The 24,732-nt window shown below is 54.1% G+C and overlaps 6 protein-coding genes across 6 annotated transcripts; 3 read left to right on the top strand and 3 right to left on the bottom strand.

Moving 5' to 3' along the window:
* Window positions 1–565: 565 nt before the first annotated feature.
* On the bottom strand, window positions 566–5,903 carry QBC33DRAFT_533216 (armadillo-type protein). The gene is made up of 3 exons (XM_060427448.1): window positions 5,255–5,903; window positions 1,731–5,174; window positions 566–1,674 (listed from the first exon to the last, which is right to left on the bottom strand). The coding sequence occupies exons 1-3, from the start codon at window positions 5,594–5,596 to the stop codon at window positions 958–960; spliced, it is 4,503 nt and encodes a 1,500-aa protein (XP_060285593.1). The 5' UTR covers window positions 5,597–5,903; the 3' UTR covers window positions 566–957.
* Window positions 5,904–8,226: 2,323 nt separating this feature from the next.
* Window positions 8,227–9,435, top strand: QBC33DRAFT_533213 (uncharacterized protein). The gene has a single exon (XM_060427447.1). The coding sequence runs from the start codon at window positions 8,378–8,380 to the stop codon at window positions 9,038–9,040; it is 663 nt and encodes a 220-aa protein (XP_060285592.1). The 5' UTR covers window positions 8,227–8,377; the 3' UTR covers window positions 9,041–9,435.
* A 1,853-nt stretch (window positions 9,436–11,288) lies between these two features.
* Window positions 11,289–13,356, top strand: QBC33DRAFT_353603 (uncharacterized protein). Its single transcript, XM_060423856.1, has 3 exons — window positions 11,289–11,725; window positions 11,788–11,949; window positions 12,012–13,356. The coding sequence occupies exons 1-3, from the start codon at window positions 11,452–11,454 to the stop codon at window positions 13,061–13,063; spliced, it is 1,488 nt and encodes a 495-aa protein (XP_060285591.1). The 5' UTR covers window positions 11,289–11,451; the 3' UTR covers window positions 13,064–13,356.
* Window positions 13,357–15,132: 1,776 nt separating this feature from the next.
* QBC33DRAFT_353592 (uncharacterized protein) lies at window positions 15,133–18,106 on the bottom strand. The gene is made up of 2 exons (XM_060423855.1): window positions 17,636–18,106; window positions 15,133–17,489 (listed from the first exon to the last, which is right to left on the bottom strand). Exons 1-2 carry the CDS (start codon window positions 17,691–17,693, stop codon window positions 15,406–15,408), a joined length of 2,142 nt encoding a protein of 713 aa, XP_060285590.1. The 5' UTR covers window positions 17,694–18,106; the 3' UTR covers window positions 15,133–15,405.
* On the bottom strand, window positions 18,107–20,960 carry QBC33DRAFT_353680 (PLP-dependent transferase). Its single transcript, XM_060423857.1, has 2 exons — window positions 20,716–20,960; window positions 18,107–20,614 (listed from the first exon to the last, which is right to left on the bottom strand). Exon 2 carries the CDS (start codon window positions 20,528–20,530, stop codon window positions 18,521–18,523), a length of 2,010 nt encoding a protein of 669 aa, XP_060285589.1. The 5' UTR covers window positions 20,531–20,614; window positions 20,716–20,960; the 3' UTR covers window positions 18,107–18,520.
* A 422-nt stretch (window positions 20,961–21,382) lies between these two features.
* QBC33DRAFT_533198 (acetoacetate-CoA ligase) lies at window positions 21,383–24,615 on the top strand. The gene is made up of 5 exons (XM_060427446.1): window positions 21,383–22,184; window positions 22,383–22,966; window positions 23,029–23,234; window positions 23,285–24,215; window positions 24,278–24,615. The coding sequence occupies exons 1-5, from the start codon at window positions 21,723–21,725 to the stop codon at window positions 24,390–24,392; spliced, it is 2,298 nt and encodes a 765-aa protein (XP_060285588.1). The 5' UTR covers window positions 21,383–21,722; the 3' UTR covers window positions 24,393–24,615.
* Window positions 24,616–24,732: the final 117 nt, after the last annotated feature.

Below are 24,732 nucleotides of genomic sequence, written 5' to 3'. Positions count from 1 at the left end.
TTCTTGTTTCTTCTTTTTTGGTCGGCGAAAAAGGTATCTGGATAGCGAAGATGGGGGAAGGGGCTAACTGGCATTCCAGTACCTTCGCCCTCTTATTAGGGGCTTATTCCCTTGTACTATAAAGTAGCTTTCTAGCTAGGACTTGGAGTTCGATAGAGAGACAGGCTGACAGGGCACGCTGCCGAACATTCGGCGTTGTGCCTTGTATTGTATGTACATGTATGTCAAACTTCTGTAAGAATCTAGCAGGACTTCCTGCAAACTTCCCTTAATCCAGAGTGATGGAACCCCATGAGCCAAACAGCAACCAAGAGGCTCGGCAATGTAGTCTGTAGCGTTGCTTTCCTCCGGCGGCACCCTGACTTGACCCTGGAGCAGCTCTACCACCACTAGGAGCATCCTTGTCTCGGTAGAGAAAGGTAGGTAATATGTCGTGATAAATATTTAAATGGTTAGGTAGGCAGGTAGGTCCTGCCAACCACCAAGTAGGAGTATTAGACAGACCTGATAGAGCTAGCTAGGATGTAAGGGAACGAGTCGCCTCTACAACGGTGATATTCCTAACCCTGAATCTTCTTCGCTCCATTCTTGATCAAGAATATGTATGGCAAGCGAGTTCCGAAAATAATAATAATTCATAGCTTCTGGTGTTCACGGCTACTACTAACATCGAAGCCAAAAGGGAAAACTTGCCAGCATCAACTTTAGCCTCCCTCCTCGTAATCATCATCCCGCAAGCCCAGACAGAATAAGCCAAAGAGCCCGGGCCACAGCGATGGCCCACGACATAAGAATAAGGGTATGAGCTACCTAGACGATCAAATACCACCCGTTCTCCTGGTATATGTGCAATAGAGGGTATAGCCAAGCAAAGACCAGGAGGAGCACACGCACGGAACTACCCTTCAGACAACCTCGCCTCCCCACCCCCCAAATCCCGACCCCTTCCCCATTCAATTAGTCATCGTCCTCATCCATATCGTAAGCACCCGCCTTGGCCTTCCTCCCCCTCAAGGCCCTCGTAGGTCCCTGGGCCGCCGCAGGAGTGGCTTTGCTCGTGGCGACCTTTCCTCTCGTGGCCAGCTTGGCAGTGGCGGCCGCCGCCTTCGACGACGACGACGATGCGGGCGTGCCCTTGGCCTTCTTGCCATTCGCCTTTGGCGGCGGTGGTGGCGGCGGAGTCGGCGACGCCGCCTTCTCGATATCCGAGCCGTCGTCTAGGTCCGACAACTCGCTCTCCTCCCCCTCCCCCTCCGCTGCCGGGGGAGAGGCCACGTCCTCGTCCTCATCCACGTCTGCGGCCTCGGGCTGGGATTCCGCGCCTTCCGACCCGTTGTCGCTGCCTTCTTCTCCGCTCCCATTGCTGGCATCATACTCCCACTCGGCGACGCCGTCGAGCATCTCCTCGTCGTCCTCGGACGAGTCGCGCTCGATGTAGGTCTGGCTCTTGCGCGACCGCCCGCTCCGGCGGCGGTCGGCGGCGCTTTCTCGGTCCCGCGCCACCTTCGAGGACGTCTTCTTTGTCGTCGTCGTCGTCTTCTTCGCCTTTGGGCTTGCCTTCTTCGGCGTCGGCTTGGGGGCCTTGCGCTCCTTTGCGCTGCCCGCTTTGGGTGGCGCCTTGACTCTCTTCGCGGGCGGGTGGCCGTCATGCCGCTCGTCGATAGATTTACGCTTCTGCAAATCAAAGGTAAGTTATTGGCCCGGGTTGCGGGGTGAAGAAACTACAGTACCTTCTTGCGGTCGACTGTGCGCAGGAGTTCATCGAGCTTCTCATCGATGCCATCCGGGATGTACTGCTTCGCGGCAGCCTCCTGGGCCTCGCTGTGGGCTTGGAGCGCTGTGTACAGGCCGAGCGGTAGCCCCACCTTGCCGGGATAGGCCTCGAAGGTCCAGTTCTTCTTCTCCTGCCATTTACGCAACACGGCCTGGGCCAGGTCGCTTAGGACACGGTGGTTTTCGCTGTCGGGAAGGACGGCATCCCGCGTTTGCTTCAGTCTCTCGGTGTACTTGATGATCAGCCCCAGGTTAGACTCGGTCGCCACCAAGCTCGTGTAGAAGACGAGGTAGCGAGCGTGGTCAACCAGGTCATCCAAGTCTTGGCCGTAATCGGGGTGGTGAGCCAACAGCGAGATCAGGCGCGACATGGTAGCTTCCATGACTGGCTGCTTAGCGTCCCGTAGATGCCTCACTCGAGACCGTATCCACGTCTCGGTGCGCTGTTTAAAATCTGCCGCAGGCTCGAATGCCATCAGGAACACAATGGTGTAATATCTTGGCCGCAGTTTGCCCTCAGCGAGATACTTCTGTAGCTTCGTCACGAAGCTATGGCGCACTTCGGCAACTTCATCCTGCGTTATCCAGGCGAGTTGGTCAAAGTCGGACGCCGTGAGCTGGTCATCGAAGTGCTTCTGCGTGCAGAGTTTGAGGATCAACTTCGCCGCGAGGAGACGCAGTCTCGATCTGTGATGGGCCGGCGTGTCCTTGGTCTTGCAGATCTCTCCTCCCTTGGTAACGAGTGTCTTGAGGAGTCGCCAGGTGGCCTTCGCGTTCGCTTTGGCGGATTCGAGATCCTCCATGCTCCGTATACGGTTCACCACGGTCTTAAGGGCGAGGCACTTGGCTTGGCACTCGTCGTCGAGGTCGGCATCAACAACCCAGTTAGGGTCCTTCTCGCTGGCGTCTGTTCGAACCTGGAGGAGGATCTGCTGAACACAAATGTTGAGGACATCGTCATCAACCTCATCCATGACTTTCGGCGCTAGTAGCTCCAACTGGCTGAGCGTTGTCAGTCTGTTAAGAAAATGCGTCCCTCCGTATTTCCAGTCCTTCATCGTTCTCTGGACCAGATCGGTGGCACTAGTCAAGCTCTTATCATCCTTCTTGGATAACAGGATCTGTACGGCATACTTGGCCGCCCTTGGCGGTTTACCGTACAGCGCATAGTTGATCATAGTGTGAACAAAGCTCCGATCCATCGGCACCTCGGCGGGATATTTGCGCGAGTAAGAAGCGCAAGCTTTCAGAGACTGAACGGCAGCGGGATCATTCGGCTGAGTGGCGGAGGGTGCTTGGTCGACGAGGTCCTTGCAGAGCTCCCCTATGTGTGCCTTGAACAGATCGGGGTTTCGTTGCGAGATCTCGTTCAATATCTCATGAGACACAGCCCCGAAACTGTCCTTGTCGGTCTTGGAGTAATCCATAATTGTCGCAAGATGGCTGCGGTTGAGCATTATACAGCCCGACCGATAGAGAAGAGGAAGAAGGGTCTCGAGAATGAAGGGTTCCTTCCCAGCTTGGATACGCTTTATGAGCTCCTTCAAGGCTTTGTGGGCCGTCTTGAAGTCGTGCTCCCGGCAAACAACGTATCGGACGAGATGGTAGTTCCGGCGGTCATTAGTCTTTGCAAATTTCTGCAGGTCGCTCCTCGTTTTGGCATCATCTGGGAAGAACTGAGTGATGTACTTAATCGTCTTCTCCAGGTTTGCCGTCTTCTCAACTGCACCGCTGTCAATGACCCCGGCGTTAAACTGTTCACACTGGTCGATAAAAGTCTGGACGACCTTGGAGAACTGCGGCTGCCTTGCTTGTAGAGCAAAGAATGCTTTTTTCGCCCCCGTATCTAGGGAGCGGACAAGAAGCAGGATTCTCTCTGCCCGAACGGCGTCCTGATCAAACGATGCGGCAGTAGTGGTCTGCGATTGCGAACTTCCGTTGGTATTCTTGCCAGCCTTCTTAGGTGGGGGTGGATATGCCAGAGGCACGAGGCACTCGTAGATGACGCGGTCCAGGAGCACGTTCAGCTCGGGATCATTGGCGTAGAATGTATTCAAGATGCGCGAAGGGATCCCCGAGAGAGCAGCAGTCACACCTTCGTGTCCGGCCAGGAGCTCTCCGGTCCCAGCACCCCAAAGCTTGCCAAGAAGGGACATGGCCTCAACGCGAACGGCAGGCCGTTTATCTCGACAACGATCGGCAAGGGTGGACAGGACAGAGCCCTCTTTGCCGACACCTCCGTTAGGTGCCAGTTTCAGGATGATGTCCCGAAATTTGAACGACTCAATCGCTTTCACCGCTGCCAGTCGAACCTTCTCGTCGCTGTCACTGAGCTTCTCGCCGAGGCCTTGGATGAGAACTGCCTCCTCCTCCCGACTGAGGCCTATGCCGCCAGCCGAAGTTGACAGGACGTAGCCAACGGCGATGGTCCACGCGGCACGTATGGTGGCTGCCTTGTCATTCTTCCTGCTAATGAAGTTGTGATAGACTGCAGGATGGGTCTGGGAGAAGGACTGTGCTGCAAGAGGCGTGGTTAACACGTTCGTCGCCGCCGGGTTCTCCGAATCTTCGTCATCAAGTTTCAGAGGCGGATAGGCGACCGGATCCAGCGTTGGGTGTGCTGGCGGGCCTGCAGCACCAATGCCGGATATCATGTCTCCGAGCGTCTCCGTGGCCAGCTGTCGTAGATGTACGTTATCTGCCGACAACTCGGCATCCACTTGGGGCACAACGTTCTGGAGAATCATGGGTGCCGCCCTCCAGATTTCCCGAATGAGTAGATGTGCCTTCCCGAGTTCCCTCAAGTCCGATTCAGAGGGCCCAATAGGACCATCTTCGTCTTCAGAGTCTCCCCCGTCTTTGTGGCCGTTGGATCTCCCGACGAAGCTTGTCGCATCCATAATGACATCGCTGAAGTACTGGCTCACAAACCGCGCCATCTTGTCTGGGAAGAGATGGCACAGGTTCTTCGCGATCTGATACGCTTCCGGTTCCTCCTTCAACAGCAGCGTCGCCTGATTCTCGTCCAGCGCAAGATGATCGTGCCTATCCCTGGTCCCTCCAGGGGCGGCAGCTCTCAGAAACTGTGCCATTATAACGTCGACGACCTTCGCGGGTAGGCTTGGCGCCTCGTCTATCAAGGCGCCGAGCATATCCTGCATGTTGAACTCGACATCCTTGGCGACCTGCTCTCCGGATGTGGATTTCGATCCGGAAACTCCGTCAAAAACGGTCGAGAAGAGGTTCAGCAACAAGGAGTCACTGCCCTCGACATCGAGGAGTAGTACAACGCTCCTCACCTCGGCAAAGGAGAAGAGCACGTACTTGTGCTGGTTGTCGTATGAATTCGAGGGGTCAAACAGGGAGGGGATGATCGAGTTGATGCAGAGGCTGAAGATATCCTAATATCACCAGACCAATTCAGGTTAGCCGACCTGTCTTCACATACCGTAGAGAAAGCAAAGCATCAGTCGGCTCCTACCTTCAGTTGTGATTGGGTGAAGGGCGCATTGGGGGCGCACAGCTTCAAGATGTCGACAACACAGCAAGCGGTGTAGGCGCGAACTCCCTTATCCTTGTGGTTCAGGAGCTGATGTGATGCGACTTCTTTGGCAACCTTGGTCAACGAGTCTGTGTTGACGTGGTCTTGATCCATCTCTCCAAGCTCCTTCGACAGTCGATCGAGTCGCTTCAAGAGCTGATCTGTCGGGATTGGCTTGCCGGGCTGTCGCCATGATAGGGGTTCATTGAACTGAAGGGAGACCTCCTCACTATCCTGCTCCTGTTGCTCCTCTTCAACCGGTGCGGCTCGACGAGGCGCCATCTTGTACGAAGGCACAGGATTGGCGGATTGGCGGACTGTGTCCCGGCGCGACCCAGCAATTATGAAAGTCCTCGTTCACCGGACGCGCCTCGAAGGGGGGGAAGATGGGAGATATAGATGCGCGCTTGGGATTCAACCGTGGGCGATGCGCAATCGCAATATTCACCAAGTTAATATCAATGCGAGGATGACCGAAGGCGACGACGCGGGAATCAGGGTCACAAAACTTGGATATGAGGGTGGGTTTCGCAAAGCATGATAATAAATTGTTAGGTTGTCCTGTTACGCGCCCTCGATTCGCGTGGCGGACCAAAGCTTACGGACACCGGCAAAATTACTGAGCGGGAACCGTCTGCCCCACACCGGAAACGCTGAGGTGCCTGCCCATTTTGGAACGGTTTGGCGGTACGTACTGGTCGTGCCCACTTTTCTCAGCCTCATCCAACCTCAACCGCTGTTCTAAGTGAAGATGAGAAAGCTGATATAGGTAGCAGGTAACTGTTTCGTATATCTTCCATTTCTTCTCGCGGTGACCCTCTTCTTGCCCTTAGAATATACAAAGCACGGCAAGGGATGCTTCAATTTATGTTGCTATTCCTGGACGTGGCATTCCCGACCGATGGTTGGATATCTTACCTTGGTGCTTCAACCTTTGATCTCCTTTGACATATGAATCAATGGCGATAGTTACCGTCATAATGCCCTTATGATTCCCAGGTAAATTGTGCTTCTACGCATCTCTCTGCACTCTGGGTGGCTGTCGCATAATGATACTCGCTACGAAGTTATTCCCTCCTCCTGGTTACTAGGTTTTGGGGAGCTCATGGACAGAGAAGGCGTACCTGTATATCACCATCCATCCTGGCTACCTAGGTAGGTAGCTTGGTATAACAGGCAGAGTGTGCAACTCTGGGGGGTGAGGGAGAGGTTTAAGCTTTAATGAGCGGAAAACCTCCTCCTGTTCGACTCAGGCCCAATGTATTGCTTTGTGTCCCAGTACAGCCAGGTGGTTAATGCACTTTGCTGTGGTATGTCGCAGCAAGCGCTCTATCCCTCTATGCTCAGGTCGCTTTGCCCACCATGCAATATCAAGTTGGCACTTGCACGCATGGAAACTATGCCAGGTGCAGTAGTGGGTGCTCACATGGGAAGGAGGCTAGGCAAGTCAAGCACTTAGGTGGCCATTGATAATTCAGATTGATTATTTGGTTGGTTATCAACAGTTGACCGGGTAGGTTTTATCTGATTTGTTGTGTTTTGGCGTGTGCGAATTTATGAGCTTGTACTGTTGTTGTACCTGATGTCCTTGCTATGATGGAGGATACACCTCCTGTAGGCGTGGGAGTGAGGTACACCAGGACTGAGGATACCTGGATGTGATCCCATCTCATATTCACTCCCTGATATCCAATCTTAGGTAAGGTAGGTACCCGTATACCTGTTCAAGTACCGGACCTTGATCCTCAAATCAGTCCCACCACTGCTACAAGATAAATATCGCCTTTCTGGTTCACCTCCGAATTCTTTCTCTCCTCTCCCACCTCCAGACCGAACCTGACCCACCACTTTCCTTTCCACACCTTCACGATCTTTCTCTCGCATATTCCCTTTATCCCAAACCAACCCCCAATTCCTCCAAATACAAGGCAACACCGATCCCAACTGAAAACCAGGAATAATTGGTGAGTTTGTTTCCTTCCTGAGTCTCCATGTCGACCTTCCTCGTGGTCGCTGCTATCCAGATATCGACAATCTTCCTCCCCCACCATACAACACGTCGAGGCCACACCCAAAGATCTGTAGCATGTTCTGCACTGGTCTGATCACTTTATGGTACTCCACGTGTGAAGTGTTATCTCTCACAATCACGCGTCTCTCTAGCCCTTCCCTCACCGCCAAACTTGTTTATTTTCCCAGTCTGTGGCCCTCCTCAGACACGTTCACTAGCCCTACCCTCCAATTACTATCCCAACACTTCCCAGTACTGCCTAAGTCCTACCCTACATTGCCGGGCCTCGTGCTTACATTAAATTGCGTACTCATTCTAGCCCCTATCCTAGCCACTCAATTTCGTCGTTCATCCAGTATGAATCCTTCCAATGAAAAGAATATTGGGCCTGCGCCTGGTGACCAGGCCCTCGGTGGTCCTGGTGCGGATGGGCTGTCTGAGCAGGGCCACCGCGCTATGGTGAACCAGGAAGGTAATGGCACCATCAAGCAGTATTACCTCATTCTGCTGTGTGCTATCATCGCCTTCATGCTCGCCTTTGGATTCATCATCACTACCTGGGTCGAAACCATGCAACGTAAGGCAACTAATACAAAGTGTCGCTTCTTGTCAAATCGCTAACACACCTTAGTTGATCACGACATTCATCGTCTGGTGAATGAGAACGAGCCCCTCGGCAATTATTTCCCTCGCGGCGACTACGGTCACGGCCACCCTTACCGGATTGTCAGCTCCATGCCAAACTCCCTCCGGGACCCGACCACCCCTTGTGGAACTCCCTCTTCTGTCTCTGGTTTCCTCACCTCGCCAATCCCTGTCACTACCCAGGTGGATGGCCCTCAGTCTGCCATCACCAACTGCACTTCTTCTCCGGTTGAGACTTCGAGTGGCAGTGTCCTTGGTGTCAGTTCTGGCTCGCCTTTCAATGGAATCTCCTCTGAGTAAGTTTCTAATCGTTTCGAGTAATATTTTGCGGCCATCACCTCTAACTTTGCTTCTTCGGTCATAGGCATTCGACCAAGGCGCGCTGTTCCTCCGCAGCCGCCACTTCGATGACGAATCATGGCTCAGCCATTTCCAGCCCTCCTGCCTCTGCCCCAGACACTCCGGATACCGGATACACCAGCACCACCACCGTGGTGGTTGAGTTGACTTCCTTTGTGACAGTCACCGAAACTCTAGACATCGGAACCTCTGCAACTCCCAACAGCAACTCAGCTCAACCAATCTCATCTGGAGCCTCGGACGGTGTTCTGACCACCACTGCTTCACCCATGACTGTGCAGCCAGTCTCTCATGCGACCAGCACCACCATTTTCCGAACTGTGACAAGCACCATTTCTGGTGTCGCAAAGACTGTGACTATCACGGAGACTCGGGCTATCGGCACTGGAGTTGGTACTGAAATTGGCAGCTCGGTCTTGGGAACGCACAGCAACCCTGCTCCATTTTCCACGACGGCGACTGCTCTGCCAACAGGTGTGACTGCGACTTCTGGCACCCTCGTCACGCCGGCGGTTTCTGGGAATGTCACCTGGAACTACACCTCCACCAACCCATTCCCACCTGGCCCAGCATCGACCACCGTATTCCCCCTGGTCTCTGGTGGCTCTTCTAAGCCGAAGACCAAGGGAGGCAATTCGGGCAATGGCTCCAGCGGTGGCAGCTGCATCCTGATGCTCGCTGCCATTGCGGTCGGGTTCATCTCTCTCTAACCAAGATGGCACTCTCATCTCGTGCCCGGCAGTTGGGATAGCACGGCATCCTCAATATGGCGTTTGAGGGGTTCTCCTTTAGCCATAGCTTCGACTGCGACTTGCACTGGATGGGCATCTTGGCTGGATAGTGAATGGGAGGATCTGTTTTCTTATCTGGAAATGCATCAGGCTCTCTCCGTCAATTTTTCCTTTAGTTGACGAATCTCGTTGTTGAGATCTCGGGTTCATAGATGAGGAAGGGATGGGGGTTCGGCCACCCTACGTTTTATTTGCTGGGGACGAGAGCAAGATCGCCTCATATCACTGGGCAGTTTTCCTGCAGTTTTTCCTTTTTTTATCGCGACAAAATCGGCCTCCTAGCTAGTAGGAGGAGCTACGAAGCCTCCATGTTTACCATGGATTGGCATCTTACTTCTCCAAACATCCGAACACAAGGCATTATTCACACAACATCGTCCTGAATACTGACATACCGCGAGGAGCCTGTGAGAGTGGAAGCATGCACTAATACCCAGGAATATGCATTGTATATGTTTGAATCCTCTTCCCCATCCCACTTGGGATTGAATTGCAATGCGACTAGCACCTAGATGCAGACCTAGGAGCTAGAAATGCCGGACCGAACAAAGGACGCGGTTTCAGAGGAGTAACAGTTTTAGCACGCCAACACTGTAAACCACGAGAGGGAAGGCTTTGCGATGATAAGCATTGCTTCTCCGGCTATAAAAAGGGGTGACGCTCGCTCGACCTCCATACTTGAACTATCAAAGACAAACCAGTCGTAAGGGCGACGAACTGGGTCTTGAGGATGATGGATCAGGCCTTTATGGCAGCCAAGCGGTTGTTCATGGCTGTGAGCTGGGCATCGACCCTGGCAAACCGGGCATCTATCTGGGTAAACCAACCACCCATCCAGATAATGACATTCTGTATCGCCGTTGTCCACCGCGACATGTATGATCTCTTTGTGTGTTTAGGTTCAGGTGACGGAAAGAAATGGAGGTTGAATGGTAGCTTCTTATCGCCATCGCTATTGCCGTCGCTGTCTATCGCTGCTGCCGTCATTTTCGCTGTCATTGTTGGCAGCTTTTGGACCACCTGGCAAAATGTTCCCGGCCCGTCGCCACCTGCGGTGCACAGACCCCAGGCGTCTGCATATGCTTGTCATCCTCAAGCCTGCAATTAGACTTGACATGACTGAAATACCTAGCCGGCGCCCCAGTCATCATGCCAACCTTGTACAGAATCTCCCCTGAGGAGACGTCCTTTAGAGACCTGCCCTGCGGCTTTGGTCGGAGCGGAACGCCGCATCCGGCGGGCAGCGGACGGTGCGTCAGGTCGCCATACTCGGCAGCCCACTTCGCCTCGTCTGGGAGCACGTGGTTCCCCTGGCGGTCCGGCACGACGTTGATGAGCGCCTAGTCCAGGGCCATGGTTATCGCGCATGCAGCGCTTAAACCTAGAGCCAGCAAACAGCGTGCCGAGGTGCTGGCAGCCTGCGTTGAAGAAGGAGAGCTTCGAGGCAAGGTTCTGCACCAACGGCGTGGTCGCTGCGGCAGCGGCGTCCTTGGTGAGGACGTCGATGCGCTTCTGTAGCTCATGGACGTTTAAGTTGTGGTTGCGACTGCTGGGGTTCTCGACAGTTGTGAAGTGCAGACTGCTCAGGTGCGTGCAGCAAAGCCTGCGAATAATTTAAGACATGGGCATCGCCCAGTTCGCGCTTTGCTCAGCAGCATGGAAAGCATGGAGAAGTGATTTTGCGATGCTTGTCCTGCGTAGGATTGATGGATGAGGCCGGGCGTCTGTTGTTTCAAGCGATGCAACATAAGTCACGTGGACACTAACATTTCTGGGGCTCCTCCCTTTCAGCCCCGTAGTGGGTGTCAAGGTGTTGGAGAGTAGCCGCCATTCCCAGCGAACTTCGAGTCGCAGCCCTGGCATTGTTTGGTTATCCATTCCTTCTTGGTCTCTGAGGCGAGCAGGGAGATCGGGCAAGCGATTACCCTCAATCGACATCTTCACTGGAGGCCCCACTTTCATCATTTCCACTCCTTCCACCCCTTCCACCCCGTCGATTCCCATCTCCACCAACGGTCGATCAGCGGTGGTCCCAACTCCCCCCTACCTTGCTTGCTCCGCAGTCGTTGCGATTATCATATCTTGCTTTGCACCCTTCCCACCTCTGCGCCGCTGGCACAAAGACCTATCACGAGGCCGACCTAATTGTCCTCCCATGCCGAGATAGTCGATCCTTCCAGCCTACCTGCTTTCCCTCCTCATCGGCTCTGAGGACGGCTCGAGGCCTTTCTTGCCCGATCTGACACCTTACTTGTCCCCGAGTCAATCCAATACCGTACAGCCTAGCCCTGCGAAACCCTGTGCTGTGAAGGTTGCACGGCGACGTGGCCATGAACTTCGATTCTGGAACGGCATATGCCGAGTCGGACGCCGATGACGAATACGAGAGGGATGTCCACGACAGCTCCCCAATCGATGCCACCGACGCCGAGCCATCTCCCACCGAGTCCGACCCTCACTCCAACGAGCACACACCCACCACGTACGGTTACCGCAGCAGCGCCGACAGGCTCCCAGAGACAATCATAACCGCCTGGAACGCCGAGGAATGCGCGGATTTCCTCGCCACCATTGGGCTGCAGCAGTACTCGGACGTATTCATAGGTTTGTAACATGTTTTATTAGACAAGACCGGGGGAGTCGCGGCGTTCTAACTCGTGGCGCAGAAAATGACATTATTGGAGAAGCCCTCGTCGCATTGCTGCACGAGGATCTGAAGCCGATGGGCATCACCAGCGTCGGCCACCGCCTGACCATCCTGAAGAGTGTTTACGATGTCAAAAAGGCCCAAGACGTCCCGATAGAGAGCGACCACTATGTACCTCTGTGTAAGTCGCCCCATGGGAGCCATCCTGTTTACCGACCATGTCCTAATATGTTTGCCTTGTAGCGGCCGAGACCCAAGCGCAGTCTGCGAACGCAACGCTCAAGGATATCAAGCATCTGGTGGAGCAACTTCGACTTCGGGACGAGCGTATGAGTCTTTTTGAACAGGACTTGCGAAGGCTCGCGGATGATTTTAGGAGACTGCGGGAGGATATGCTACCGGCTTTGCGCCTGGCAAAAGACGCCCAGCAGCCCCTACCGCATCTCAACAACAATGGCCCGGTATACGGCGGCTACGATGCGACCATATCGCCACCAGCACCAACTCCTTCGACGACTGGCGGCCAATCCGGCGGCGGATTGAAGAGGCAGTATTCGACCAAGAAGATCGCGTTGGTGGGCACGACGCCGAAGACGAGTTCGCCGACACATCTGCAAACCACCCACGACCGGTCGATAGTAGAGCAGACCCTAGATCCGTCGAACGCGGCCGAGAGAGCCGTTATATCGTCTTCGCACCTTGCAGCCATGAACGGAACCGGCCAGGCCAGCTCTACGTCTCCGTCCTATCCGCCACCAAACATCCCCTCGCCCACTTCGCCGCCGACGACCTTTGGAGGAGCGACGCTTGGCTCCAGAACCTACCGATCCGACCAGCAGACCCCTTCTAGCCGATCCACATTCGCCGAGAACGACCATTACGGCTCGCGCGACAAACCCGTGGCGCCCCGGAGGATGCAGACCCCCGCGCCAGACACGCCTAGCGGGAGCAATGCGTCGGTCGAGATATTCAAGTCATTCAGGGTCAGCATGGACGACCCCTGCTACAAGGTTCTGCCGGCGGCCCTCAAGAAGTACCAAATCAATGCCCCATGGGACCAGTACGCCCTGTACATTGTCTACGGAGACCAGGAGCGATGTCTAGGACTCGACGAGAAACCACTCATCCTGTTTAAGCAACTGGATAAGGAAGGGAAGAAGCCGATGTTTATGCTTCGGAAGACGAACAACGCCCAGGTCGACCTGACATCCGACTTGCCCGGAAGCGCCGGCCTCGGCGCCTCTGCTCGCGGTGCCGCGACGGGGGGCTACGATCCGCCAGGCGGCATAATATGATCGAGTCGTCCTCCACACTCTTAATGAACACCTCGAGAGAACAACTTCGAAAGACATGACGAGCATTACTCACGGTAGCTTGCTTGCGGAGTTTGGGAAGAACCATGCATAGCGGGCGAAGACTTTTTTCTCTTTTTCCTTTTTCTTTTTTCTCTTGGACTGGAATTTTGTGGGTGTTCTACTGCCGCCAACACATGGGACGTTTCCTTGATCAAACCACCCGGTACATCAATCAGACCTCTGCGACCGACCATCCCACCTAACACTTGAACATTTGAAAGAAAACTCGTCGGCCGCAGATTAAACCATTCGGAATCTCGACCTACGAGCCACGACCAACATCCCCTAACTTTTGGCAATCAGGAGGAACGGGGGTTTTTTGCCGTCCGTCAGAGGCCACGCATGGGTGGAAGGAGGACAAAAAATAAGGCATTATCTGGTTAAGCTTACACTGGGTGTAAGCACATGTCACATAGACAAGGATTCTGGAGGGGACGGGGGCGATTCTTGTTGGTATCTGGCTTTCATTCCCCTGATGGATCACTAAATCCGTCTTTTCTGTTTTTATTTATTTTTGGTTTATTTTATGTTTTTTTTGGGGCGTAGCCATCCCATTCAATACATTGCCCTTTCCAACCCCTTCGTAATGCTAGTTGCTCGGATACATACGCTATCTGGACCATTTAATGTCACCGCTTTGCTGCCACACGTCCCTGCTGGTAAACCTGGGCAAGGCGTAAGCGTACCTCGAGACGGGATTACTGGCGAGAGAGCAGTCGTGGTTTCCGGGGAAGAAAGGGATGAGACCTTTGAGACGCGAGTCCCCCGCCATGGCCCGTCCCGCCTGACGTGTTGGACAAGTACCTTACCGAGTTGGAAGAAGAGGCGTTGCAGAAGGCTTCACGCAGGGGCAGCTAGCCGTGGCGGCAAATGACATCATATCCTGGACAAGGTAAGTCGGATCCTCGAACTGTCTGTCTAGACGTCTGGCAGCAGACCGGGGACGCGAACCTGTCATCTCGTCCGATATTGTCAACTCCAGGTAAGTATCCACTTGGTGAACCGAGAAAGGTGGTGCGCTTGAAATAGCTCCCGAATCCCCCCCTGCATATAGGGTCAGACTGACTTTCACTAGTGGTGATGATCCGCCTTTCCCGGGCGGCGCTTCGGACTGCACTAGGTATAATTGTCGGTGTTGAGGCTCGGTTTAGTGTATTTGGTGGACAGCCGAAACATGCCGAATGCACCACCATCACCCATCCATGACCCCAGCATCTTTCCTCCTACTGAGCAGGTTCCAGAACCCCCTTCCCGAAGCCGCGTGGAATCTTCTGCAACGGGAATGCACACCACAATTTACCTGCCTGGTCGGACGTCTGAGAATCAGTGTCTGCGAGGGGTGGGTGGGTGCACGGTGCCGTTCGCAGCCGGCACCGGCGATCACCAACTGGCCCCTCCACCTGCGACACGGAAGGTAGCGGATTTGCCGAGACTGACTGACTGACGAACTCGGTCCTCGCAATTGAGTTGAGAGTTGAAACAGACACCACCCCCGGGGCTTCATACCTACCTACCACCTATCTGCCTACCCAGACTAGATAAGATTCCAAGGCCGGCTGGCCCGCGCCGCAAGTATAGGTAGTCTGATCGACCCTCAGCCTGGGACGCCTGGCATCGGTCCTCCTCCACACCAAAATTACCGGGTTGTCCGTGTCTGGGCAGAGGAAGAGCCTGGGAAGAGGTGATTGTTGCGGGGGAGGGAGTTCGAATGGGATCCCAAATCATCTCAATTATCATCAGACGAACCTATCCCGCCCCCCGGCGCCCGGCGCCCCGGCGATCCAGGTCTGAGGGTTTTGCCTTTCGCTCTTCTCTTCGGGGACGCAGCCGGACGAACGGCTTGCACGGCATCGCGTCTACGTCTGTGTGTGTGTGCGTGTGTGCGTGTGTGCCTTAAGACTCCCACTCCTCACCTGCCGTCGTGCCTTTCCGACCTCGATGGTTGTGGAACGGAGGTTCTGGGTTTCGAATATGGCTCGAACGAATGTGTCGTAATGCCGAAGCTGCCCTCCAACAGCCTCCCTGGAAGGAGCAATCCTACTGCAACAGATGGCACGATGGACCGCAGTGTTACTCAAACAATTTTATTTTATTTTAGTGTACAGCTAACCACACAAACTGTCGCGAGGGACATTCCCCATATTGGTAAAACAAGCTACAGTAAAAGTAACGACAATTATTACCTCTAGGCATGATCTCATCTCTTGAAGCAAGTATTCGAGACTGGCCTGTTCTCAAAAAGAAAAAGAAACCTCCAAAAAGTTGAGACCTCCCCACAAGGCTCACCACCTCCTCTCTCGCCCGCCCGTGGTGGATTTGTTGTGGGCCGTCTTCAAGTTCTTCTTGAATTCGAGAATGAGGTCGTTCATGATGCTTTTTGTGCCCGTAGACCAACCCTTAATGATCTGTTCGACTTCCTTTTTACGCTGGTCCGGCGTCATCTTCTTCCGCTTCTCAAGCTTCGCGGGCTGCATGTACTTCTGCGCCTCGAGGGCTCCCGTGACGTAGTCCAGCAGGTTGTGCCTCCAGTGCACCAGCAGGTGGGAAGTTTCCGCGTTGCTTTTGCAGACCGAGCCCATGTGCCACTCCTTCTCTTCCATTGGAATGAGGTTGCCGTCCTCATCGCAGTCGCCCTCATCCTCGTCCTCGTCCTCGTCCTCGCCGCAGCTGCCCTGGTCTACATCTTCCAGAAAATGGTCGCCGGTGGCATCCTGGTGATAAGGAGCTCCTCGAAAGCTGACCACCCATCGTGCGGGATGAGGGCGGTTGCAGGCCTTGCAGGTTATCGAATCATCGATAGTTACGGGGCTCATCTCAACAGCCGTGAAACTTGGACGGGCTAGCAACGCTAGACGGAACTCCGGTCCCCAGGATGAGGATATGAACTTGGACTGGGCAAGCCCTCGAAATTCGTCGTTCAGCTTCCGCCATGGGATCAAGTATTCGGCATGCTTCCTCTGGGGGAAGGTAGGATTGATTTTCAAATGTACCAGCCATTCTATGGCTTTCGCGAATTGATACTCGAGGGGCCGGTGTGACTTGGCCGAAAACTGCGCCGGCAGCTCCAGTAGCTCTGCTGGCGCACCAAGGGGCCCGTCATCATCATCCACGATGAAATCGGCCATCTTATCGTCGTCCTCGCCGTGATGGACCGCGCGGTTGCCATTATTCCTCGACTCCGATGTGCTCTCGTTGGCGGGCACTCCCTCCTCATCATCCTCGAACTCTTCGAGGGCGGGATGATCCGAGTCTGTGTCGTACATAGCTATGCGGTGTCCTTCGGATGGTGGTGACAGGTCCTCTTCGCTGATGACTTCTCCGGCCCGTCGGCGGCGATACAACAGGAACTTCCGATTAGCACTTCGGCTAGACTGAGCAGATCTCCGAGATCCACGCTTCATAAGCGTGTAAAGACAGTCTGCCTCCTGTTTGCTCTGTGGGGGCGTCGTTGGCTCCTTGCTGCTTGATTCATGGTTGCTCTCATTGGCACTAGAAGTATCGGCACTCGGAGTATCGGCACTCGGAGTATCGGCATTCGAGGTTACCCTTCGGGTCAGACGTCTCCTCTTTGTTGGCTGGACGACATCATCCTCGTCGCTATCCTCGGATGAGACTGCCCGCTTTTTGGGATTTCGTTGGCCGGAGGGATGGGGGAGGTCCAATAACTTGTCACTATCCTTGGATGTGGCAGTCCTCTTCTGAGGTGTTTGTCGGCTAGAGGAGGGGATTCGACCAGAGGAGGGGATTCGGGCCACTGGCTTATCCTTATTAACATCCTTGGATGTGCCTGCCTTGTTCTCGGACCTTTGTCGATTGGATGAGGGGAATGGGGCCAATGGCCTATCCTCCTTACCACCCTCAGATCCGACTGTCTTCCTCTTGAGCTTTCCTCGAGTAGAGGAGGGGGCTGGGGCTAATGGCTTGTCATCACTGTCGTCCTCAATAACGATAGGACGTGGCTGAGATGACAACCGGCCAAGGCTGTTGCTGCCACTGGCAACTGAAGCGTCCGACTTGTGCCGGCTGCGTGGAGCAGGCGCCCTGAATGACGGCAAACTCTTCTGGCCCTCACCGTCGTCGAAGAGATCTTCGACTGCAGACTCGGAAGATGAGCTGGAAGTTGGCTTGTCAAGGGCCACAGAACTCCCTTGGGACCTGGGCAGGAATGACGCTCGCTGGCGTCGTGGCGATGACCCAATGGCGGTACCACCAACCAAATTTGGTGAGTTTAGTTGACTTTGCTGGCGTCGTGGCAATGACCCAATAGTGGTACCACCAACTGAATTTGGTGAGTTTAGCTGGCGAGATGTTGCATTGGCCTGAGAGTTTCGAGGACGCCTGATTACAGTGTTCACTCTTGGCCGACCTGAGTCATCCAGTTAGCATCGTGGCTCAGAGTAAGTGAGTGACAGTGGTGATCCAGGCCATATCAATGTCAGGGTCTTGGATGTGACGGGCCCAAGTAAGGCAGGTGGCAATGTTATGATAGGTAGAGAAGGTCGAGTAACATACCTAGGGTCGCTTCAAGTGTCTGCTGCCTCGGCGTGTTTGGGGTTTTCGGTGGAACCATGATATCTTGTTCCTTTTTGTTGACTCTTGAAGATGTCCAAACTCCCTAAGGAAGGTGCACGCGAAGGCCCAAGCAAACACTTAGCAGCGGGGCATCAGCACGGCGGGGCCGTGCCGTGCTGTGCTGTGAGAAATTGGAAGGAGTCACCAATAGAGAACTCTGCTTAAGTAGGTAGGTAAAGTGCAGGGTGATCACGAGGGTAGAGTGTTGACACCACGGCAAGGTAATGAAATACCTATCTGGTGTTGGTACTGAAGGCGATCTTTGGGGGTTTGTTTTTCTTTTGTTTATTGTGGTAGGTGGAAGACCGCGATTCCTCAAGTTATAGGTCGTCGTCAGGTACATGTACATGTACTTGTACTTGTACAAAGGACTTCACTGCGTGACTTTTTTTCTCTGGAAAAAAGAAGAAAAAAAGAGAAAAGAAAAAGAATCCTCCAGCCTCTCCCCTAGACTGGCTGGCAGGTTCCATGTGAGATTTATCCGAGCTGTCTTACCTTGGGCAGGAGGCAGAGCCCCTGACTCTACACTCCAATCAATGTAATGCCACGAAGAGTAGGTTCATAGAAATGCATGAATTTGTTGAGTTTGTAGCCAAGCACAAGACAGATGCAACTTCCTTTAGTGATTTATATTGCTTTCAACTACACCCACTCTCATATTAAACCCCAATCCCACCAACTCCACAAGTTCTCCTTCTATTATATACTACAACGCCGGTTCCCAGGGGAAAGGGGGGAAATGGATGGGGAGGGTTATGCTATTTGGGTAGGTACGAGGTAGACACGGCAGGCAACCCAAGGATAGGTATGTGCTTGTACCCCTTATTATCTCAGGCGGTCCTTGACGTCAAGCTCGCCCCGCGCAATGACGTCCTCCAACTTCCATCTCGGCGGCTTGACGATGCCCTCTAATCCATTCGCCTTGCGCCATTCCGCCTCGGTCTCGGGTGTCACACCAGGGGGTAGAGGTTCTAAGCCACCAGCAACTCCAGTAGAGAACTTGACCTGGAGAATGTCTCCCACTTCGTCACAGGCTGCCAGGACACGGTCCATGTCATCTTTGTTGTGCGCAGACGACACGCAGAATCTCGCACGAGAGCTGATGAGCGGAGTCCCTGGGTAGCCGACAATAACGATTGAGATCTTCCGCTTCAACATCTCGTGACTGAAGGCGGCAATCTTGCCGGGATTGTACAGCAGAAGAGGGATGATGGGAGAATCATCGTGACCGTAAATAATGAAGCCGAGGCGCTTAAGGCCAAGCCGGAGGTACCGCGAGTTGAAGGCAATCCGCTGCAGACGCTCCTCTCCCTGTCCGGGAGCGAGTTCGCCAGTTATAATCCGGAGAGAGGCCGAAATCTGCATCAGCACAGACGGGGTGGGAGACTCGCCGAGCATTGTTGCGGCATTGGTGCTCTTGAGTTTGTCAATGATGTGTTTCTCCGCCGCAACGTAGCCTCCATTGGCACCAAATGACTTGGTGAGGGTTCCCATGAGAATGTCAACCTCGGCTGGGTCTATGCCAAAGTAGTCGCAAACACCGCGGCCTCTGGACCCAACGGCGCCGACACTGTGGGCCTCGTCGACGAAGAGGGAAAACTTGTACCTCTTCTTCAGAGCCACTATGCCTGGAAGGTCGCACATGGTGCCCTCCATGGAGTAGAGTCCTTCCACGGCGACCAGGATCTTCTTCCACGGCCGATGTGTCCGTGGTTGTCCTTGCGAGATGGCTTCCCGTAGTTTCTTCTCCAGGTGTCCCACGTCATTGTGGTTAAAGCACTGGATGACAGCGCCAGAAAGACGCGCACCGATCCGGATAGAGGCGTGGTTGAGCTCGTCAGAGAGGATCAGACAGCCCTTGGACACGAGAGCCGGGAATGAGCTGGCGTTGGTGACGAATCCCATAGAAAAGACCATGGCGGCGGGTTTGCCGACAAAGTCGGCAATCTCCCTCTCCACTTGAAGGGCCAGGTCAGTAGTACCAGCATCAGCCCTGGGACTGCAGGCGCTCAAGCCGTATCTCTCCACACAATGTTCAACAGAATCCGCACATGGCCCTTCGGACTGGGCGAAGCCCAGATAGTTGTAGGAGCTCATATTGAGAGTCTCGGTATAGGTTCCAAGGTACTGGTAGGTGCGGTTGAAGTCGTGCGACTTGCGGTCTATCAGGGTGATATAGCGACCAGGGACGCCGGTAGTCGGCCTGGCGAAACAGTCATCGATGCGCCTCTTTAGTCGTCTAACATAGAAGTTGTCGAAGTCATCGTTGAGTGGAGCATAGCCATTGGCCGCCTTCAGGCTCTGATAGTGCTTCTTATCGCCGAATCTCTTGCCAAAGAAGTCCCGGGCATGGCCAAAGAAGATGAGGATCAGATAACTGATGTACGTAGTGAGGACGTAGTAGTAAGGAGGCTCGTCGACTACCGGCGGCTCAAGCTTCTCCCCCTGGTGCGTACAGTCATATCTGTGGTTCGGGCTGATGAGCGGTCCGAATTGGGCCTCAATGCGGCGCTGTTTCTTAGACTCGGCGGCAGATGGCGGCTGGAAGAGTGTTGTTGGAGGCTCATCGCTACTGGGCTCCCCCGCGGTGGCAGTAGATAGCGAGATTGACGGTAGCGATATGGTGGCGGAGGTGATGTGGGGCGACGGGGACGTATGCTGCTGCATCGCTTGAAGAGTCTGCTGGGCTGACGGCGATTCCTTGTTCTTGGGCGACGAGGAGAATAGTTGAGTGAGCCGACTGCCTCTCGACTGGGAAAGCCTCCGCTCTCCAGACTTTTCCGACTGGGGCATGCTTGAGGGCGAAGAAAAGGGGTTTGAAAGCTTGCGGGGCATGTCTAGGGATGGAAGCTATAGCCAGTCTAAACCAAGATCATAGCTGTCGGTTGACCGTGCTGAAGGTCAATTGATACTGCGAATCTTTTGGATGATCAGCCAACATCCACGAAAAGAGAGGTCAAGGAGAGTCGACAGGCCCGTGGAGTAGGTAGACATCGAGATTCGACTGGATTCAGACTTACAGGTAGACCAGCAGTGACAAGAGAGATACGTAGGATTTAGGCAAGACGACCGTCTGTTGGTGGGCTCTTCTCGAAGTGCCGGTGCTCCCGATTCAACTTCGGCCGAGTCGCGTTGCGCTTTTGCAAGGGGCAATTGAACTTGGCGTACCCAGAGACGCAAACCAGGAATAGAAGCCGCGATGGCCTCTGGTCGTTTCCGGCTCGACAACCTTGACGAGCGACGAGCACCGGACAGCAGGCCAACAGAGCGGCTTGAAGTAAAGGAATGAATGAGGGTAGGTAGGTATTACGAACAAATGGAAGGAAGAAACTGGGTGGAAGCGAGAAGGGGTTGGTCAGAAAAGAAGGCGCGGGTGCGGGTTACTTTTAGCGTGCTTGCTTAAGGGGCAGCCTAGGAAATTATGATGGTGGCTCCACCCTAGTCCGACTCCTAGGTCCCAGCGCAGATTCAGACCAGTCTTGAATGGCAGCATGCCGCTCGAGATTCCATCTCCAAAGCCCACTTACACTAGGTAGTTAGGATGGGTAGCTAGGCGTAATCGCAATAATACATCGTCATCATCAGACCATCGAGACTATAAGACATCAGGCGGGTGAGTTATGACAAAGCTCCTTCCTGCAGTACAATACAATAAGTTTAAACTACCTACACCATTCAGCTCCGGCATTTTGGTTGGTCCCTGCCTTAGGCTGCCTCGCATCCCTGCGCTACACATAGCAGTGATAAGATTGCCAACCCTCGCAAATCCCGTAGCTTGCCCTTCGGAAGCTTCGGCAGGACTGATATTTGCAACTTTGCGAGTGCATTTCATAATCATCCTTGCCGCCCCTGAGGATCCAAAAAGAGTCAAGTTCTTGTCTTTCCTTTCCTCAAATTTAGTGTGTAAGCGAGCTGTCCCCTCTCATTCGGCATGCCCTCGGAGAGTCGGAGCTCTTGAGACTTTCGGTCACGGGCCCCGGGGTTTCGTCGCCGATTTTGATGGAAGGCAAGGTAAAGTTGGTTTCCAATGGAAGCCAATCATGAGTCGCGTGAGCAGTGTGGCTTGACCCTGCCGTCAGCCTCACCTCCTCGGCTTGCCTCGGGACAGGGTTTGGTCCCTCGGACTTCCACTGGCGAATGTCGAGTCGGTTGCTCGAAATTAAATAGGTATCTAGAGCTCAAGGAGTTGTTCTTTGCCTCTCACTGTCTCCTCCCTCTGCTGTCTCATTACTTCGTTCGTTACTTTTTATTCTTTGACGTAGAGATGGCGCAAGAAAACCATCTTGAGCTGGCTCCGGCTGAGCTCTGGAGACATGCAAACCCCACCACAACCTCGATGTGGAAATTCATGGAACATGTGAATTCAACATATGGACTTCATATCAGCGACTATCTGGGACTTCATAATTGGTCAATTGACAATGTTGCCAACTTCTGGAAGGAAGTTTGGCACTTTGTCGGTGTCAAATCCTCCCAGCCTTTCCGCGAGGTGGGTGTGCTCTTGCCCCCCCGCCCGGGTCCAAGCACTCGACTCCCTTATCGACTGAGAGGAGAGTGCCCCTTATCTTTCGCCTGCACGTCCTATTTTCTCGGTTCTTGCAAGCGCAGAACACTGGAAAAGGGGCAGCGTTGGTTGCAGATGTCCTATGTGCTTTACATCTCTTACAGCCCACTAAGATTCCAATAGGTGTTGCCAGCGGGTAGTCCTATGTTTCCAAGACCTGACTTCTTCGCTGGAGCTCGACTCAACTTTGCAGAGAATATCCTGTTTCCTGCGAAGACAGAGGTTAAGGAGTCTGCCATTGCCGTCATCACGGTGACGGAGCAGGAGGGGCAGATAACAGAAACCACCTGGGGCGAGCTCAGAGAACAAGTCCGACTCTGCGCCAATGCACTAAAAGCAGCTGGTGTGAGAAAGGATGATATCGTGGCTGGCTTCTCTTCCAATCATGTGCAAACTCTCGTGGCAATGCTCTCTGCGGCGTCTCTTGGTGCAATCTGGACCGGAATCTCTCCTGACAATGGAACGAGCGCGGTCCTTGATCGCCTTGCTCAAATAGGACCCAAAGTCCTATTTGCTGACAACGGAACTCTGTATAACGGCAAACAGTGGTCCAGCACGAGCAAAACTTTACAGATCGTCGACGAACTCAAGAAGCACGGCTTGAAGCTCGTTGTGGTGATCAATAATATTGAAGGCCTCGACATGGGGTTGGAGGAGTTGGGATCCAAGAACGTCATTGCGGAGGAGTACGGGAGCTTCCTGAGCAGGTGAGCTAGGAAGCGATGAATGCTGCTACCCTGTCATATGATGAAATTTCTAACAATGCAAGTTCGTCGGACGAACCCCTGGTATTCGAGCAACTATCGCCGTCCCACCCCCTCTATATCCTCTATTCTAGTGGGACCACCGGTCTGCCGAAGGCTATCGTTCATTCAGCTGGAGGGACACTAATTCAGCACAAGAAAGAGCACTATTTGCACTGCAACCTGTCATCTTCTTCCCGGCTCTTCTACTTTACGACGATTTCATGGATGAGTAAGTGGGCCGGCTCGTCGTCCCTTTGAACGCTACTCACAGTTTCGCAGTGCATCATTGGCTCGTCTCGGCCTTGGCCGTAGGCTCGTCTCTTGTACTGTACTCCGGATCGCCGTTCAAGCCTCACTCCTTCATGTCTATGCCGAAGCTCATGTCCTCGCTCCGAGTAACCCACTTCGGGACGTCGGCCGCTTACCTCATGGCTCTTGAAGCAAACAACATCTTGCCGAGCCAGGACAACTCTCTTGACCTTTCCGCCCTCGAAGCGATCTACTCAACGGCCGCGCCCCTTCCGCCATCCACCTTCTCCTTCGTATACAAAGCGTTCCCATCGACCATCAATCTCGGCTCCATAACCGGCGGAACAGACATCATCTCCCTCTTCGGTGCTCCCTGCCCGATCCTCCCAGTCCGCGTCGGGCAGATCCAGTGCGCCGGTCTCGGCATGGCCATTGCCGTCGTAGACCCGGCCTCAGATCCCACCAACCCGCGACCAGTGCCGCCCAACACCGCGGGCGACCTGGTGTGCACCCAGCCGTTCCCATGCCAGCCCCTGACCTTCTTCGGTGCCGCCGGCGAGGAGAAGTATCGCGCCGCCTACTTCGACCGCTTCCCTGGCCTGTGGCACCATGGCGACTTCGTGCGGGTGGACCCGCTCACTGGCGGGCTGGTGATGCTCGGCCGCAGCGACGGCGTGCTGAAGCCGGCCGGGGTCCGGTTCGGGAGCGCTGAGATCTACAATATTCTGACCAAGTTCTTTGCCTCCGAGGTGGAGGATGCCGTGTGCGTGGGCCGGAGAGGGGAGACCGACCGAGACGAGACGGTGTGTTTGTTCGTGGTCATGTGTCCTGGGAAGACGTTTGATGATGGGCTGAGGGAGAGGGTCAAGGGGGTCATCAGGAAGGAGCTCAGCCCGAGGCATGTCCCAGGCGTGATTGAAGAGTGTGGTGGAGGCATCCCTAAGACGGGTAACGGAAAGAAGTGAGTTTGCTTACCGCCACTGATTCGGTTGCGGGCTGTTTTTGCTGATTACCTGGTCCCAGGATTGAGGTTGCTGTCAAACAGATCCTCTCAGGCATGGACGTCAAGACGAATGCCAGCGTCGCGAATCCGGAAGCGTTGGACTGGTTCAGGCAATGGGCCAAGCTGCACAGCTAATACGGGCATACCTTGGACTGAGATGACTCGAGCCGATATGGGCGGCTATGTCCGCTGCAGAGGTTCATGGTGCGAAACATCTTGAAGCTCCACAGAGGCTTAGACTATAGATAGGAGACCTTCTAGAAAGTCACAGAGGGTGAAGGATAATGGCCAATTCTCGAACTATATTCACTTAATAGACCATTGCAATACTGTAGAATGGAAACTGAGAAAAGTCGAACCAAGAAAATTCGAGCTGCAGTGCGAACGGAAATACACCGTGTTCAGGGGTTCAGGGGCTAGCGGATTACTAACACATGTGGAGTACTTTCCGCCCCGCATTTTATGCGGCCAGCAG

This window comes from Phialemonium atrogriseum (genome assembly GCF_030411735.1).
Source record: "Phialemonium atrogriseum strain 8032-3 unplaced genomic scaffold QBC33scaffold_7, whole genome shotgun sequence".
Lineage (NCBI taxonomy): Eukaryota > Fungi > Ascomycota > Sordariomycetes > Cephalothecales > Cephalothecaceae > Phialemonium > Phialemonium atrogriseum.
This window is presented reverse-complemented; position numbering and strand designations above follow the sequence as displayed.

What these genes read in the sequence shown, in the direction of transcription:
- QBC33DRAFT_533216 (XM_060427448.1), bottom strand. Translation starts at nt 5,596, where the DNA reads ATGGCGCCTCGTCGAGCCGCACCGGTTGAAGAGGAGCAACAGGAGCAG. An exon ending in TCACCCAATCACAACTGAAG is followed by an intron (nt 5,175 to 5,254) that starts GTAGGAGCCGAC and finishes TGGTGATATTAG; the next exon opens with GATATCTTCAGCCTCTGCAT. An exon ending in GCACAGTCGACCGCAAGAAG is followed by an intron (nt 1,675 to 1,730) that starts GTACTGTAGTTT and finishes TTTGATTTGCAG; the next exon opens with AAGCGTAAATCTATCGACGA.
- QBC33DRAFT_533198 (XM_060427446.1), top strand. Translation starts at nt 21,723, where the DNA reads ATGGAAGCCAATCATGAGTCGCGTGAGCAGTGTGGCTTGACCCTGCCG. An exon ending in CCTCCCAGCCTTTCCGCGAG is followed by an intron (nt 22,185 to 22,382) that starts GTGGGTGTGCTC and finishes AGATTCCAATAG; the next exon opens with GTGTTGCCAGCGGGTAGTCC. An exon ending in TACGACGATTTCATGGATGA is followed by an intron (nt 23,235 to 23,284) that starts GTAAGTGGGCCG and finishes ACAGTTTCGCAG; the next exon opens with TGCATCATTGGCTCGTCTCG.
- QBC33DRAFT_353603 (XM_060423856.1), top strand. Translation starts at nt 11,452, where the DNA reads ATGAACTTCGATTCTGGAACGGCATATGCCGAGTCGGACGCCGATGAC. An exon ending in GTACTCGGACGTATTCATAG is followed by an intron (nt 11,726 to 11,787) that starts GTTTGTAACATG and finishes CTCGTGGCGCAG; the next exon opens with AAAATGACATTATTGGAGAA. An exon ending in CGACCACTATGTACCTCTGT is followed by an intron (nt 11,950 to 12,011) that starts GTAAGTCGCCCC and finishes TTTGCCTTGTAG; the next exon opens with CGGCCGAGACCCAAGCGCAG.
- QBC33DRAFT_353592 (XM_060423855.1), bottom strand. Translation starts at nt 17,693, where the DNA reads ATGGTTCCACCGAAAACCCCAAACACGCCGAGGCAGCAGACACTTGAA. An exon ending in GACACTTGAAGCGACCCTAG is followed by an intron (nt 17,490 to 17,635) that starts GTATGTTACTCG and finishes TGGATGACTCAG; the next exon opens with GTCGGCCAAGAGTGAACACT.
- QBC33DRAFT_533213 (XM_060427447.1), top strand. Translation starts at nt 8,378, where the DNA reads ATGACGAATCATGGCTCAGCCATTTCCAGCCCTCCTGCCTCTGCCCCA.
- QBC33DRAFT_353680 (XM_060423857.1), bottom strand. Translation starts at nt 20,530, where the DNA reads ATGCCCCGCAAGCTTTCAAACCCCTTTTCTTCGCCCTCAAGCATGCCC.